The sequence below is a fragment of the Grampus griseus genome, assembly GCF_964374135.1.
Source record: "Grampus griseus genome assembly, chromosome: 12".
In the NCBI taxonomy this organism is placed as follows: domain Eukaryota; kingdom Metazoa; phylum Chordata; class Mammalia; order Artiodactyla; family Delphinidae; genus Grampus; species Grampus griseus.
Window position 1 is genome coordinate 34,482,545 of NC_139006.1, and position 15,835 is coordinate 34,498,379.

Below are 15,835 nucleotides of genomic sequence, written 5' to 3' on the forward strand. Positions count from 1 at the left end.
GGCCTGTGCCTGGACACTCAAGGGGGACTACAGGTTATGGGTGCTACATGTGTGCTTTCAGAGCAGCAATGTGAGGAAGCTTGAAGTGGGATGGCAGGATGGCCTCATCCTTTTGACAGTAACTCCAGTGATCCAGAGAACTGGGATTGGAAATTGAATAGTAGACATCGTAAACTTTATAAACATTCAAGTACTCCCCCACGTGTTGCCAAAGGAGTTGTTGCCCACACCAAAATGAGTCTACATGGTGACTTGATCTCTCTCAACGAGAGATCAAGAGATAGACGAAGGTCAAGTGACAGATCCCAAGATTCATCTCACGAAAGTACAGAATCTCAGCTCATTCCTCGTATTAGAAATGTTACTTCAACACGACAGCACCATGTTGAACGTGAAAAAGATCACAGTTCCTCTCGTCCAAGCAGTCCTCATCCTCAAAAAGCATCTCCAAATGGTTCCAGGAGCAGTGCTGGGAACAGCAGCAGAAACAGTGGTCAGTCAAGTTCAGATGGTAGCTGTAAGACATCTGGGGAAATGGTGTTTGTGTGTGAAAATGCAAAAGAAGGAGGTCGGAATGTAAGAACGTCAGAACGAGTGACACTAATAGTGGATAACGCTAAATTTGTTGTAGACCCATCCATTTTTACTGCTCAGCCATACGCAGTGCTGGGCAGGATGTTTGGGGCTGGCAGAGAACATAACTCTACATGTCCCAGCGAGAAGGGAGAGTATGAGGTGGCAGAGGGGATTGGCTCTACTGTGTTTCGAGCTATTCTGGATTACTATAAAACAGGAATAATCCATTGTCCCGATGGCATATCTATTCCTGAACTGAGAGAACCATGCGACTCTCTTTGTATCTCTTTTGAATATAGTACTATTAAATGTAGAGATCTCAGTGCCCTAATGCATGAGTTATCAAATGATGGTGCCCGTAGACAGTTCGAATTTTACCTGAAAGAAATGACTCTGCCTCTCATGGTAGCTAGTGCCCAGAGTGGGGACCATGAATGCCACATAGTGGTGCTTACAGGTGATGATGTGGTTGATTGGGATGAAGAGTATCCACCACAGATGGGAGAATAATATTCACAAATTATTTATAGCACAAAATTATATAGATTTTTCAAGTACATTGAAAACAGAGTTGTGGCCAAATCAGTTTTGATGGAGAGGGGTCTTAAGAAGATTAGATTGGGAATAAAAGGTTGTCCAACCTACAAAGAAAAAAGTAAAAGAAAAGGCCTGGGGGCTGCCCAGAAGTGATTTACAACTATGTCCAAAGACCCTTTATTCGAATGTCTTGGGAGAAGGAAGAAGGAAAGAGCCGGTGTGTAGACTTTCAGTGTGTAAAAAGTAAATCTATCACCAACCTTGCAGCAGCTGCAGCTGACATTCCCCAGGACCAGCGGGTAGTCATGCACCCAACTCCTCAAGTGGATGAGCTCGGTATTTTCCCTATCCATCCCCCTTCTAGCAACAATGACCTCGATCCTGACGCACAGAATCTGATGCTGTGATGGTGATGTTCCTTGAAACCATAGCGTGCTACTCTTCACGATGACGCTGCACTCTCCTCATCCTGCACTGCAAGGCCACTCTCTTCATTGTGAGATGCACAGAACAGTGTTTAGGATATTGCAGTGTAAACTTTTTTAAAGACCATGGTTTTTAAAATGGTTGGATGGCTGAATGGTTTTTTTGTTTGTTTGTTTGTTTGGTTGGTTTTTTTGCGGTACGCGGGCCCCTCACTGTTGTGGCCTCTCCCGTCGCGGAGCGCAGGCTCCGGACGTGCAGGCTCAGCGGCCATGACTCACGGGCCCAGCCGCTCCACAGCATGTGGGATCTTCCCGGACCGGGGCACGAACCCGTGTCCCCTGCATCGGCAGGCGGACTCAACCACTGCGCCACCAGGGAAGCCCTGAATGTTTTTTTAAATGACTACAATTCTAGCATCTTGAGGTTCCAGTTATATAAATGTATTGGTTTACCAGTAGGTTTGTGAAATTGGTTCTTTGTATGGGGGAACAGTCCTTTTTCACACATCTAGATCTTTTCAGAAGTGGTGGAAATTGGCAGCTGGGGTACTTTCAGTCTAGATTGATATTCATCACACCCCAGATAAAATGTAGAATATTATGTAGTTGCACTTTATATATGGTGGTTGAGTGGAACTGTTCAAGCCATTTTAATAATTGTGATGCACAATATAATCTAAATAAGTGCTTCTATCAAAGTATTCTTTCAGTAAAATGTGTATAGTTTGCTGTCCATGATGAGCAAAAAATGAGTATCATTGGGCTTATTTGAATGATTAGGATGAGATTCAATGGCCATATCTTATCAGTTATCTCCAGTGCCGTTTTCATCCTTTTCAAGTGAGTCACATGCGGAGAGTGTGAACTTCAGGTGGTTTATTATCCAGTCTGCCTTACCCTTAATCTGTTCACAGATATTTATTCACTAATGATTTTTTTCGAGTTATGGGATAGGAAAATGAAGTGTTTGCTCTTCATTTACTAAATGATTGTAAACTCATTTTTCATCAAAATAAAATTCCATTGTTTTAATGTTAAGAAAAAGAGGTTTTATAGTATTTATAATGTGTTTTATTTGCATTTATTGAACAGACCCCACTACCGACCTCAGTGCTGTGTTTACAGGTGTTCCTTCAAGAACAACAGTTATGTGTGTGTTGCTTTTAATCATGAATCTATTTACACCTCAACTTACTTCACCTTGTTTCCATTGTCTCATAGGTATAAAAACCAGGTGCCAATAGACGTCCATGCAAACCCTGGAAAGTATATTATCGAAAGCCGATATGGAATGCACACTCTGGAGATAAACGCGTAAGAGACATCAGGGTCTGTGTGTGTTGCCCAGCAGTTGCTTAGGGTGGCAATTTGCGCTCCAGTTAACGACTGTTCCCTTTTCCTCCCAATGCAGCGCGATCAGGATGGGGGACAGTCCCATACGTTGCTTCTTGGTGCACACCGAAGAGCGATAAGCATGACACTCTTACCAAGCCCACGTTACCTCGCAAAGTGATCTTACTTGAATTTAGTCAAAGACGATGAGGAAAAATTCATTTGTATCTATTTATCCTTTTATATACTGGAGAGTTTTTCTTAGACATTAGTAAGAAAATAAGTTACATAAATAGGCATTTATATTCAGTTATACTTTCAGAGTTCCAAATCTATGCCATCACTATACACTTTTGCCTTTAATCAGTAAAGGCCAATGAAGTTTGGGGTGGGTGACATTGAAAGTAAGCTGTACTTAGAGAAATTGTTCTTTCCTTCAGCTCACCAGGAACTGTGGGAAACTATGTGCCCACCCTGTCAGCCTGTAGATGGACGCAGAGCCTGACATTGGGATGTTTATAAAGCAAAATCAAAAGCAAAATTTGAAAGCAGAATCCACATCAAAATTTCCAAGTTTTCAAAGGTTTATCGTGTCTCCTAATGTGGTTTTGAAATCCAAGCCTAGTTATGTGGATGGAAAAGTTAAACAAGCTGCCAGCATTTTTGGTTCAAATAAAACCATGACATGCTGAGATGTCAAAGTAAAAATAAATTACGTCATTCTGATCTCAAGAGATTCATAGCCTTCTCAGGTCAGAGCAGTTGACACAGGTGATGCTGGGCTTCAAGCAGAAAGAACCCTGGGACTCTGGGGCTTTTGCCAAGCATTGACCCCTTCCTAAAGTTACATCCATTCTGCCAGTCGGGGATTCTACTGAGGCGGCAGTGAGCTATGTGGTTGCTTTATAATTAAATAGCTATGGGAAAGGCAACTGTATTGACCCTCCTGGGGTTCTATTGATGTCTGTAGATTTCAACAAGAATTAAGATATTGCAAATGAAACTAAACCCAGAGGAACAATGAAGAGCACGAACACTGGCAGTGAGAAGACACAGAACAGCCTTCTTTGAAATCTTAGCCTGTTCATCTCTGTGTGAGGTCCTTCTCTCTCTACTCCATTAACAGCATCCCAATCTCTGCATTATAACTTAGAGGAACTTCCAAATGGCACTTCTTGCGTTGTTCTGTGGGCCTGAACCTTAGCAGGATTGAAAGTTAAATAACTTATTTGTACTTTGAGGCTAGAGCACATTAGACTAACCGGGATCCGTTTTGTGGCTCAGGGAGTCTGTGGGCATCTATAAGGAGAGGCTATTTCTTTGTCTTTTCATCACCCTGTAGCCCCCTAGACTGAAACCCACCTTGAGGGAGGCCCCAAGGTGTTCAGGGTCTTAGCTGCTCCAAAGGTACATGGCTGGACGTTTTCTGCTCCTGATACAACCTTAGAACAATTTTTCATCACACTGTTCACACTGTAATTTATATGCTTGACACTTTGTTGACTTTTTTTTGGGGGGGGACATTTTAAGTGAACCCAGGCTAGGGTCACGGTGGACTATAGCTGTTGGTAGATAGATCTGTTGGCCTATATAACACACCACAGGGTGCTGGGTCAGAGAGAGTAGCTTTATCAGGAGTGCCAAAGAGCTATGTGTCAGTCAGTGATTTGCCCTGTGGCTTGTTAGCAAAGACATCCTTGATGAAACAGCTAGCAATTACATCGGCCTTCCGTATCTGAGGAGGCGGAACCCGCAGATACTGAGGGCCGACTATTTCACACCATTTTACTTAAGGGACTTGAGCATCCACGGATTTTAATATCCATGGGGGTCCTGGAACCAATCCCTCGCGGATGCTGAGTGACGACTGTACCAGGAGTGTCACTGCACTGGGCACTCATTTCCATCCGTTCTTTCAGGTGTGATTTTGAAGACACCGCTCAGTACCGGGCCTCGGCGATGAATGTTAAAGGAGAGCTTTCAGCATATGCTTCGGTTGTGGTAAAGAGTAGGTTTGCTGAACTTGTTTTATTCAAAGTGTATTTTAAAAAAATTTATTCTCACTGCTAAAAAATAAAGTCAAGGAACAGTTGGCATGCTTTTCTGCTTTCTCTTCTAGGATATAAGGGAGAGTTTGATGAGACTCGCTTCCATGCGGGGGCCTCCACCTTACCCCTCAGCTGTAAGTTTACAAGTATATTTGCTGTGTCATCTCTGTACAATACTGCATAATAAGCTGTTCCATAATGCTGAAATAAATACATAGTCTATATTATAATATATGCTAGTATGTGTGTAATACTACCTGTGATTGGTTTTATTTTTTCAGATTCTTTGGTTACTATATTCTCTTTCTGCATATAATTGCTTTGTTCTGGTTTTATAAATGCCCAGATGTGACAGGCTAAAAATGGTTTTAAGTCTTAAAAGCATTTAAAATGCTTTTAAGTCTTTCTGTGTTTAAATTGAGAAAGATCATTACACAAATCTGTGCAGAGTGATTTAACCACACACACACACAGACACACAGACACACACAGACACACACAGACACACAGACACACAGTCTGGACTATATCAGAGCAGTTTTACTCATTTTTAAATATCTAGTTCAGTATCAACTCCTTGAGATACTGATACTCCCCAGGCCCCACCCACTCAGGGTTCGGTGCCCCCAGTGAAGCTGTGGCACCTTCGTAAGAGCATCTGTCTCACTGGACACTGTTAACTGTTCTCTCCCACTGACCCATGAGACACTTGAAGGCAAGGCTGGACCTTTTATCTTTAAACCCCAGCACCTGATGTAGAGTAGTATTTGATGATGAATGAATAAATACATTAATTTATGAAATGCAATTTAATGAGGTCTAAATGTGGTTTAATAAATTATTAACAATATTCTGATCCATAGTAATTTGTAAATTTGTGAACTTCAATCATTTCATCTATATCAGAATTTCTTTTCATGGGTGGCAATAAAAGTAAAATCCTTATTGTTGTTCAAGTAATTGGATGCTTACACTGTTCGGACTGAAGACAGTAGTCAAGCCCGAACTTCTTATTTTCCAAACATTAAAAAATAAGTGGTATTTTTAAAAATGGTTGATGAAAATACTTTCCCATGGTTCAATTTTTCACCTAACTAATTAGTTTGATGTCTATAGATGACCTACTCCATCGACTTCATGGAATGGCTCCTAATTTTAATATTCTAAATTGTAATCATTGGTATCAATCCCCTGGGCAAGAGGGGGATGATGGGTGAGAGTGAAGAAGGAACACATCCCAAATCATGTCCTTCTCTATCATTTGATTTATATTGAGATAGAATAACTGGGAAATTTGAAACTATGACTTATCCCCAATGTCCCCAAGATTGGCCTATTGGTCGTTCTACAATCCTCCACACGTATCCTGTTCGGTCCCACTTCTATATCATCATCCATGTTTTTTCCATTCCCCTCTTCTCCATCAAGCCAAAGTCTGAAAGTCCAGCTCAATCTAACCTCTCTGACTTCTTAATCTTTCAGAGCCTCCTCTGGCTTCTGAACTGAGTGCAGTTGTTCCCAACACAGAGAACGGAGGGCTCTTATTCATTAATTCAACTAGTATTTATTGAACATCTACCGTGTGCCAGGTACCAGTTTAGGTGGTTGGAATATGCTGGTAAATATCATGGATAAAGCTCCCTGCCCTTGGTTCTGCTCTAGTAGTTAATATGTATTGATCAGTTGTGCCAGACTCCGTACTAGGACTTTTTTTTTTTTTTTTTTTTTTTGAGCTGGGAGACAGCACCGCCAGCTTTACTGGTGATTTGCAGTTTTGTTTTGTTTTTTTTGGTTGCTCCGTGTGGCATGTGGGACCTTAGTTTCCTGACCAGGGATCGAACCCATGCCCCTGCAGTGGAAGCTCAGAGTCTTAACCACTGAACCTCTGGGGAAGTCCCCTAGGACATTTTTTATATGCATTGATTCATTTACTGCTCTCCAAAGCTTATGAACTGGGTGCCTTTTTATCTGTGCTATGCAGATGAGGAAACAATTTAGAGAGATTAAGTCATGGGTCAAGACCACGCATAATGGTAGAATAGCGACTTGTAACCTGGTCTTTCTAATACCAACCATATTCTAAACCAGGGATTGGCAAACATTTTCTGTAAAGGACTAGATTGTAAATAGTTTAGGCTGTGTGGGTCTGTGTCACAACTATTCCACTCTATCACTGTAACACAAAAGCAGCCATCGGCAATAGATAGATGAATGAGCATGGCTGAATCCAGATAAAACCTTATTTATGAACACTGAAATTTGAATTTCCTATGACTTCTCCCATGTCACAAAATATTATCCTTCTTTTGATTTTTTTCAGCCATTAAAAAATTTAAAAACCATTCTTCATGGTACAAAACAGGAGGCAATCCAGAGTTGGCTCACAGATAGGCCAACCCCTGACCTAAACCAGGCCCTCCCTATAACCCTTATCTCTACTCCCTGAGGCAGATTTGGAACCAGCCCAACTTCCCAATAAACAAGATCTGTTCAAGTTGTTTTGCGTTTTGATCTCAGTGGGACATCATCATATAAAAATGGGGCAGATGGGACACATGCTTCAAAGAGAAATCATTTCCCTGTTGGTGAGTGGTTGCCTGGGGACACACAAAGTCAAGTCAACCCCATGTATTGGTTGAGAGCACAGGCTCTGGAAACAGCCTGCCAGTGTAAATCCTGGGTCTGCAGGGTGCATATGGGCAGTTATTTAGTCTCCTTGTGCTGCTGTTTTCTCATCGATAACATGGGAATAATAATGGTACTTACCTGATAGGGTTATTATGAGGCTTAATTGAGTTGATAGATATTAAACACTTGGAACAATACTTGGCACAAGGTGAACTCAATAAATGTTAGCTTGCATTTTCAAATTAATTCGAAGAGGTCTTAGGAAGAGAATTGAAATAGGAGAAAAAAGGCCTAAGTTTTAGAGTTGGGCAGTTATACATTTGAATTTCAGTTTCACACATGATGCCTTTGAAACCTTTGCGTTAGCTATATATATTCGTGAACTTCTATATCCCCACCTGAAAGAGAGGAAAAACTAGTAACTATGCCATGGAGTTTTTGCCAGGATTAGATGACATGTCAAATGTGAAGTTCCTGGCATGCAGGAAGCCATCAAAAAATAGTCATTATTTTCCCAGGCCCTTTCCTTTGAGAAAAGAGAAAATAAAACCTAGGAGAGTTTATGGTGCAGGTATTGACTCAATCTATAAATAAGATATTTCTAAGAATGGTATTTTAAACTTTGTTTTCTCCCATTGATATTTCTTGTATTTTTTTAACCCAGATCATCCAAGAAGCTGAAGCCACTTACTAAAAAAGTCTATTTTTATGAGAAATCGATATGGCTGTTTGTTCCAAGAGTACAAGCAGTAAAGTTTAAATGAACTCAGAATCTAACATTTTAATGTGCATATATTGCAGCTATATTTAAGTCGAAGCTAAATGTGGTGTTCATTTACATTTTATGTAAGGCGTTAAACCTGACCTTTTAAATTCTATTAATTATAATAGTAAAAATAAGCATTTAGCTTATCTGACCAATGAAGCAAGAATTTCCATACACAGAACTTCCATTTCAATATAATGATATATGTGAATATGCTACATACCTCTTTTATAAGACTTAATTTTTGCCCAGATAAGTCACTTGATAGGTTTGTTGTGATTGCTTTCTGCCTGTGCTTATTAAAATGCTTGTGTCTCTTTGATGACAAAAAGTAAATTACTGATGTTTGTTTTTGTTGTGCCCAGTTGCTGTGACCCCTTACGGTTATGCGTCCAAGTTTGAGATCCACTTTGATGACAAGTTTGATGTGTCTTTCGGGAGAGAAGGCGAGACGTTGAGTCTAGGCTGCCGTGTAGTTATCACTCCTGAAATTAAACATTTCCAGCCGGAGATCCAGTGGTACCGAAATGGTGAGGCTTACTAATGAATTCTCACTAGGTTCTTATTTGCAGAAGGTCACAGCCCAGGCTTGGCCCCAGAGCATGAATGTCCATAAGACTGCAGTTCTCTTTATCAGAGCTGGCAGAATCTGAACGTTAGAGGACATAACCTTTTGGATGTTACAAAAGCTTTTACACATGTATCAGAGTAGCAGAACTTTCACAATATATTTGTGGAGATTATAATTTCTTATCACCAAGTAATATAGGGAAAGGATTACAAAAAATTGTATTCTCATTTTGCAAGGTGGATGTATATTCATTTTGTAAGTTAATTTTATTTGGTAAAACAAAGCGGAGTCCAGTGAAGTCCAATGGGACTATGGAGCAGGCCCATTGGTCCCCAGGCACGGTGGGTGGTGGTCAGCATGCTCACCATGCAGTTGGCCTGAACTTCAGTGCATGTGTGGGCACCGGGCAGTCTGGGCCATCCCAAGACCATGGCTGAGACCAGGACCTGGGCCCAGAGTGAAACCAGTCACGGCAGCAGCAGCAGCAGCAACATTGCTGGACGGCGTGGCCCAGGAGAGGAGGGGTCCCACGTGGGGCAGTGTGGGCACCCACCGTGGGAGCCGAGATTGCCCGTCCGCCCCCAGAATGCATATTTGTGGCATCTGCACAGATATGAGCTTCCTCGCCTGAGCACCGTGACAGGAACTGCCAGCAATCACGCAGTAAACTTTGTAAGATATTATAAAATAAAAGCATGTACATAGACATTGCAGTAAGGCACATAAGGCAGTTAGTATTCTTCAGAGTTTAGACTCTCTGGTTATGAAAACTGCCACAACATTGCAAAGCAAACATTCACAGGCTTGGAAATAAAAATTAAGTTTAAAGATTGTCACGTTCAATGAAAAAACACTATTTTCATACAAAACTTTGGATGAAGCAGTTATTAACAAGAAAGATAATTTTGAAATTAAATTTTCCTCATAATCAAAGATACAGTGAGAGAATGCATAAACAGGCATTTGAATTATATACAAATCATGAAGTCATTTTCAGTTTCTTGTATGACCACAAGTTACAGGACATGTAAGAGAAAACATTAGGATGCAATTATGTAAATTTACATTTAAAATTAAATTCAGACTTACATGAAACTATTTGTATAAAGAGTTAAATCTTTTTAGAAAAAATTGTTCTTCAAGAATTGTCAGCTCTGATTCACTTTGTTATAAAGCAGAAACTAACACACCATTGTAAAGCAATTATACTCCAATAAAGATGTTTAAAAAAAAAAAGAATCGTCAGCTCTAGAGTACTAAAATTTATATTTTGAAATAGTTTATCATAAGATTAACCCAATGTTAACTTTATAGCACCATAACCATATAATACTATAACGTATAAAGCTGTATATTACTATGACTATGTAATACTCCTAACAGCTGCATTAATAGTTGCATCAGCAGAAAGATCCTTCTTAAAATAAAAAAAATCAAAACTAATTTATGATCTTGCATTTGCAAAGAGTAACTGATGTTGCTTTCAGTTATATCAATTTAAAATGAAGTTACTAAAAATAACTGAATTTGCAGAAAAGTAAGTAAAAAATATCGTATTATCAATCAACGTATCACATTAATAAAGTATTATTTTTGTATGTAAAATTATGGCATGAAAATATTAGTTTTTGCAATTTGTATTACCCTATTATGTTTTATAAGTAATAAACTATTTTTAGAGGACAAAGCCTTATACTTTAGTACCTTGACTGTGTTTTTTTCCTCTGCTTTTTGAGCAAGGGGTCTTGTAATTTCATTTTGCACTGGGCCCTGCAGATTATGTATCTGGCCCTGGTCCCCTCACTTCTGCTCTAACATTTTAACCAATATAAACATGGCAGAATGACTCAAAGCCCTACAGACGTCCTCTAATATTCAGATAGCTTTCAATATAGAAGAAGAGGAATAAAGAGAGAGAGAGAGAGAGAGAGAATTGGGGGGAGGGAAGAGTGGAGGGGAAGGAGGAAGAAGAGAGTAATAGAGAAAGAAATCAGTTAATTTGCTTACTTTTGTTCCCCAGGGGCTCCTGTTTCTCCATCAAAATGGGTGCAAACACACTGGAGTGGAGATCGGGCAACACTAACATTTTCTCATCTCAACAAGGAAGATGAAGGTCTCTACACAATCCATGTACGAATGGGAGAATATTATGAGCAATACAGCGCTTACGTCTTTGTTCGAGGTAAGACCTAGCAAAAAGCAGAACATCTGAGAATATTTAAAACACCGAGGCCATGTCAATCTATCCAAACATATTTTTGGTAAAGATGAAAGAGCCAATGTAAAAATTTAACCCTGAAGGCACCAGCTGGAATGGAAGGTGACCAGTTTCCAGACTATGTTACTGTCACTAGTGTCAGTACTTTCCTCATCTTCAATGAGCCTCTAGAGCAGTGCTCTGTAGGTGTCTGAGTAGAGAGGCTAGGTCCTAGTGATGCAAAAAGCCGTCTCAGTTTGAAGAAGCTACAATAAAAGAGTGATGGGGACTCACTCTTGAATATCTCTTTTGGAGAGCAAATTTATTACTTCATTCTAGGCCTTTTCTTTATAGCTTTAGTTTTAATGAACTAGGAAACAAGATGCTACAACTGAATCCTTAAGACAAACTATAACTGTTGGTTTTAGGAGTCTTTCTTTTTTCAGCGATGTCTCTAACAGGTCAGACATGTACAAGTGGGAATGTTATTTCTACATGAGATATTAGCACATCTGGAAGACGATGAACACTTCCAGGCCACAAAGGCAGTGCTCTGTGTTCTTTTACGTGGTGGTCAGTCAGGTGTGGCCACACGAGGAGACAGAGGAGGGGCTCAGGAAAAGAGTGTATTATACTCATAGGTGCTAGAGAACCACCCAGGGCCACATGGGGAAGCAAAGTCACTACTGGTTGGTCAGGAGGCAGAAGAGGCAGAGGGAGAGCTTAGACCGCAGTCTGTATTGGAGTTCCTGTGGAAAAGGCATGGCAGGGCGGGGTAAACAGTTCAGGATTGGCTGGTGTGAACAACTTCAGCAGACCCTAAGCTACAGGGGTCGTGCTTAGTTGTCTGGTCCCTGGTGCTGAGATGATTAAGGCAGAGGAATATTTCCTCCTGGGGTACACGGGCCAGATGGAGGAGGTGAGCTCTGGATGGGTTAAAATTGGCTAGCCCCCAGAGATGGGGGCAGAAAATCTCTCCCCACCCAGAAAGGCTTTTAAGATGTCAAAACGTCGCAATATACAGAAAATAAACATAAACAATACAAGTAGACTTGCTAATTTTTTATCTCTTGTGCATTAAATAGAACCATAAACTCCTAGGTGTTTTGATGAGGGTGGAAATTTAGAGGTCATGTAGGTGTCCTTAACTGGGGTCCACAGACTCCCAAGGGGTCTGTGATTATAACTGTACTTCAGTATAATTAGTTTCTTTGGTAAGCTCGTGTATTTTATTTTATTTTATGCATTTAAAAACATTGTTCTGAGAAGGGCCCTCTAGGTTTTCTTTACCACTTTGCCAAAGGAGTCTAAGGCACACAAAAATGTTAGGATTCCCCTTAATTTTTTTTTATAAATTTATTTATTTACTTATTTATTTTTTATTTTTGGCTGCATTGGGTCTTCGTTGCTGCGCGCGGGCTTTCTCTAGTTTCAGTGAGTGGGGGCTACTCTTCATTGCAGTGCACGGGCTTCTCATTGCAGTCGATTCTCTTGTTGCAGAGCATGGGCTCTAGGCACGCGGGCTTCAGTAGTTGTGCCGCACAGCCTCAGTAGTTGTGGCGCACAGGCTTATTTGCTCTGCAGCATGTGGGATCTTCCTGGACCAGGGCTCAAACCCATGTCCCCTGCATTGGCAGGCAGGTTCTTAACCACTGCGCCACCAGGGAAATTCCTCCCCTTAATTTTAAGATGCAAAAACTAAAGCTCAGGAAAGCAACATGATTTACCAAAAGCCTCACAGTTAGAAGCAGAAGTGGGACTAGGATACAGGCCTTCTGATGGCTAACCCAGGATTTTAATTAGGGAATAGGTTAAGCTGCTGAAATGAAATTTTTTTAAAAAGTTTATTTCTGTCTTATGTCCATCAATCCAGAGGTAGGAAGGTGGTCCAGGTGGTTCTGCTCAACTCAGTTATTCAGAGTCCTGGCTCCCATCTATGTTGTTGCTCCACTGCCCCCGTGGTGCTGTCCTGTGTTCCCGTTCCAGCCTGTGGGAAGGGCAGAGATGCAGGGACGCACACATCACTTCTGCATGGTGAACACTCTACCACACATCCACAGGGAGGGAAGCTGGGCAACATGTTACCTGCAGAAGCTCAGGGGTTCTGGTACTAAAAGGAAACAGGAGAAATGGATACTGGGGAGAGACAGCAGTCTATATACCACACCAGTACTGAACAATAACAAATGATCATTGAATTCTGCCACGGATTCGCAACTGATAAAGATGCACGGATATCTATGCCAGCTGATAAATGGGGCAGACTTCCTCCTGCACAAAAGCATTTGGGAAAAGTTGGATCTTGTGAGGGGAAAAGAGGGGTAGCCCTCTGGGTCAGTTGCAGTAAAAATGGACACCCTGGAAGTTATCAGCAAGTATGTTTGTTTAAACAAAGCACCCAGATAGACCTGGCCAGATGATAACTGAAAGCAAACAGAGCCTTTGCCTCTGCTCTCAGTCTCACCTGAACCAAAGAGTATCTCTGGTGACTCAAGAAACACTTAAGTTATGCCTTGAGGATTCCCTTTGTGGACTTTTTCTGGGAACTCTGACACAGTCCAGGGTTTCCTCAGCAACATTTCTCAGTGCCCACATCCAGAGTCGTGGCTCTCTGCAGGTTGAGGCCAGACTTCAGATGACCAACCACAGACAGGGGGAAGGGATTGAAATTTATCATTAAGCCAGTCTTCATATCCACAAATAAGGGAAGATTCTAAAATGTATCATATATTGATGTGAGAGGATTGAAAAGATTCACGGGGAAGACAAAATTGCAAAGACAAATTTCAGAAATCGAGTTGTGAATTTAACTTTTAGAAAAAGATTTCCCCTGTAAGTTTATTTTAAATGATATATTTTAGATTCTTTTAAAAAAATCTTTATTGAGATATAATTACACACCATAAGAGTCAACCATGCTAAGTGGACAGTGCTTTTCAGAATATTCAGAGCTGTGCACCCACCATCTACAATCCAGCTTAGTACATCCCCTTCACCCCAAAGAGACTTCTTGTGCCCCTTCCCCACTCCCATCCCCAGTCTAGCCCCCAGACAGCCACTAATCTACTCCCTGCCTCTATAAACTGTCTTTTCTGAACATTTCTGGATATGATATGTGATCTTCTACTTTTGTCTTTTTTCATTGAGCCTATGTTTTGAGGTTTTTATGTTGGTACTTTGTTCCTTTTTATTGCTGACTAATATTGCACTGTATGGATATGCCTCATTTTGTGTGTCCATTCACCAGCTGATGGACAGTTGGATTGTTTCCACTCTCTGACTGTTATGAATAATGCTGCTATGAACATTTGTGTTCCTATTCATGGACCTAGGTTTTCACTTCTCTTGGGTAGATAGCTACAAGTAGAACTGCTGGGTCGTATGTTAACTTTGTGTTTAACTTTTTGAGAAACCGCCAAAGTGTTTTAAGTGACATTTTATGGTGCTTTTTATTTTAAACTTTGAGCTGCATGAGGCCATTTCAATGCATTTTTTAGAGCTCTGGTATTTTGCTGCTTAGAAAATAGCTTCTGAACCAGAATGATCAGTGTAGAAAGCACCATATGTCTGCAGAAACACATTCCAGAGCTGTACATATTTGGCCAGTTTTTTATTACATACATAATATGTGTTCTTTCTGAAAAACTAGATAATATAAATAAGAAAAAAAGAAAAGCCATCGTAAGTCTAACATCCAGAGATACCTGAAGTTATCATTTTATCACATATTCTTCTAGACTTTTATATATTCTTTCCTCCCCTTCCTACACACATGGCAGGGAGGAAAGAAAGATGATACAGTGATAAAGGATGGAATATAAATGTCATGAAAAAAGAATTACAAATGAAAAATAAATTATGGAAAAGTTTTCACTAGTAATCAAAGCAATCAAATTAATCTATCACACTGAAAAGATTTACAAGGTTTTAAAATCCACTGGGATGAAGGAATGGAGGGGCCAGCACTCCCACACATTGCTGGTGAGTGTAAATCGGTTTAGCTTTGCTCAGGGTGTTTTGCCACTATGTATCAACAGTGCGCATTTCCCCACGATTCTAGTTCTAGGAATTTAAGTGGACAAAGCTGAAAAAAATGTTTGTTTGGGAGAAAATATGGAAGGAATCTAGATATCCACCAATGGGAACTGAAAATAAAGTATAATAAATATTCCATATAAACACACAAATACTGCACAGTAATGAAAACTAATGATGTATACTTACTAATATGAAAATATATTAAAAAAACCAGTTTACATGAAACTATATAGTCCAATCCCACTTTTATTTAAAAAACAATCACTTTTTTTAAAAATTGGAGTATAGTTGATTTACACTGTTGTGAAAAACAATTACTTTTGAGTTTATAAATATAGGGAAAAAAATCTAGAAAAATCTAGGCAAATTCGTTAGTATTAGTAATCTCTGAGTTACGGAATTAAGAGGGATTCTAACATGTATTTTTTATTACATATATGTTACAAGAAGACACTACTTTTATAATAAAGATAAACAATAAAATTACTTACATTTTGATAAAAGTTATTAAATAGCCTGTGTCAGACGTCAGAATATAAAGAGTAGCAGGCTAATCTTTGGCCTAATTAATCAGAGATACAAAAAGTTTGACTATTTGGAGGGTTGGGAGAAGGGCAGAGGCTAAGAAGAGGATTGACGTTGCCCAAGTGGGTACTGTGGGCCAGACGCTCTGTAGCAGCTGCTGGGAGCCAAGAGCACAAGTGTGAAGCAATACAG

General features: G+C 40.2%; 2 protein-coding genes across 2 annotated transcripts in view; both read left to right on the forward strand.

Annotated features, from left to right (window-relative positions):
• The window catches only part of MYOM1 (myomesin 1), a 145,761-nt gene that overhangs the window by 39,211 nt on the left and 90,715 nt on the right, over positions 1 to 15,835 (forward strand). Inside the window, exons 6-10 of the mRNA XM_082667401.1 lie at positions 2,760 to 2,852; positions 4,790 to 4,878; positions 4,990 to 5,052; positions 8,678 to 8,842; positions 10,904 to 11,065. Coding sequence (XP_082523527.1) covers positions 2,760 to 2,852; positions 4,790 to 4,878; positions 4,990 to 5,052; positions 8,678 to 8,842; positions 10,904 to 11,065 — 572 coding nt within the window. The remainder of the gene's footprint in view (positions 1 to 2,759; positions 2,853 to 4,789; positions 4,879 to 4,989; positions 5,053 to 8,677; positions 8,843 to 10,903; positions 11,066 to 15,835) is intronic.
• LOC309831088 (BTB/POZ domain-containing protein 10-like) lies at positions 91 to 1,520 on the forward strand (the record flags this gene model as incomplete). The annotated part of the gene is given in 3 exon segments (XM_082668045.1): positions 91 to 1,083; positions 1,087 to 1,233; positions 1,236 to 1,520. Coding segments are annotated over 3 exon segments (1,425 nt in total).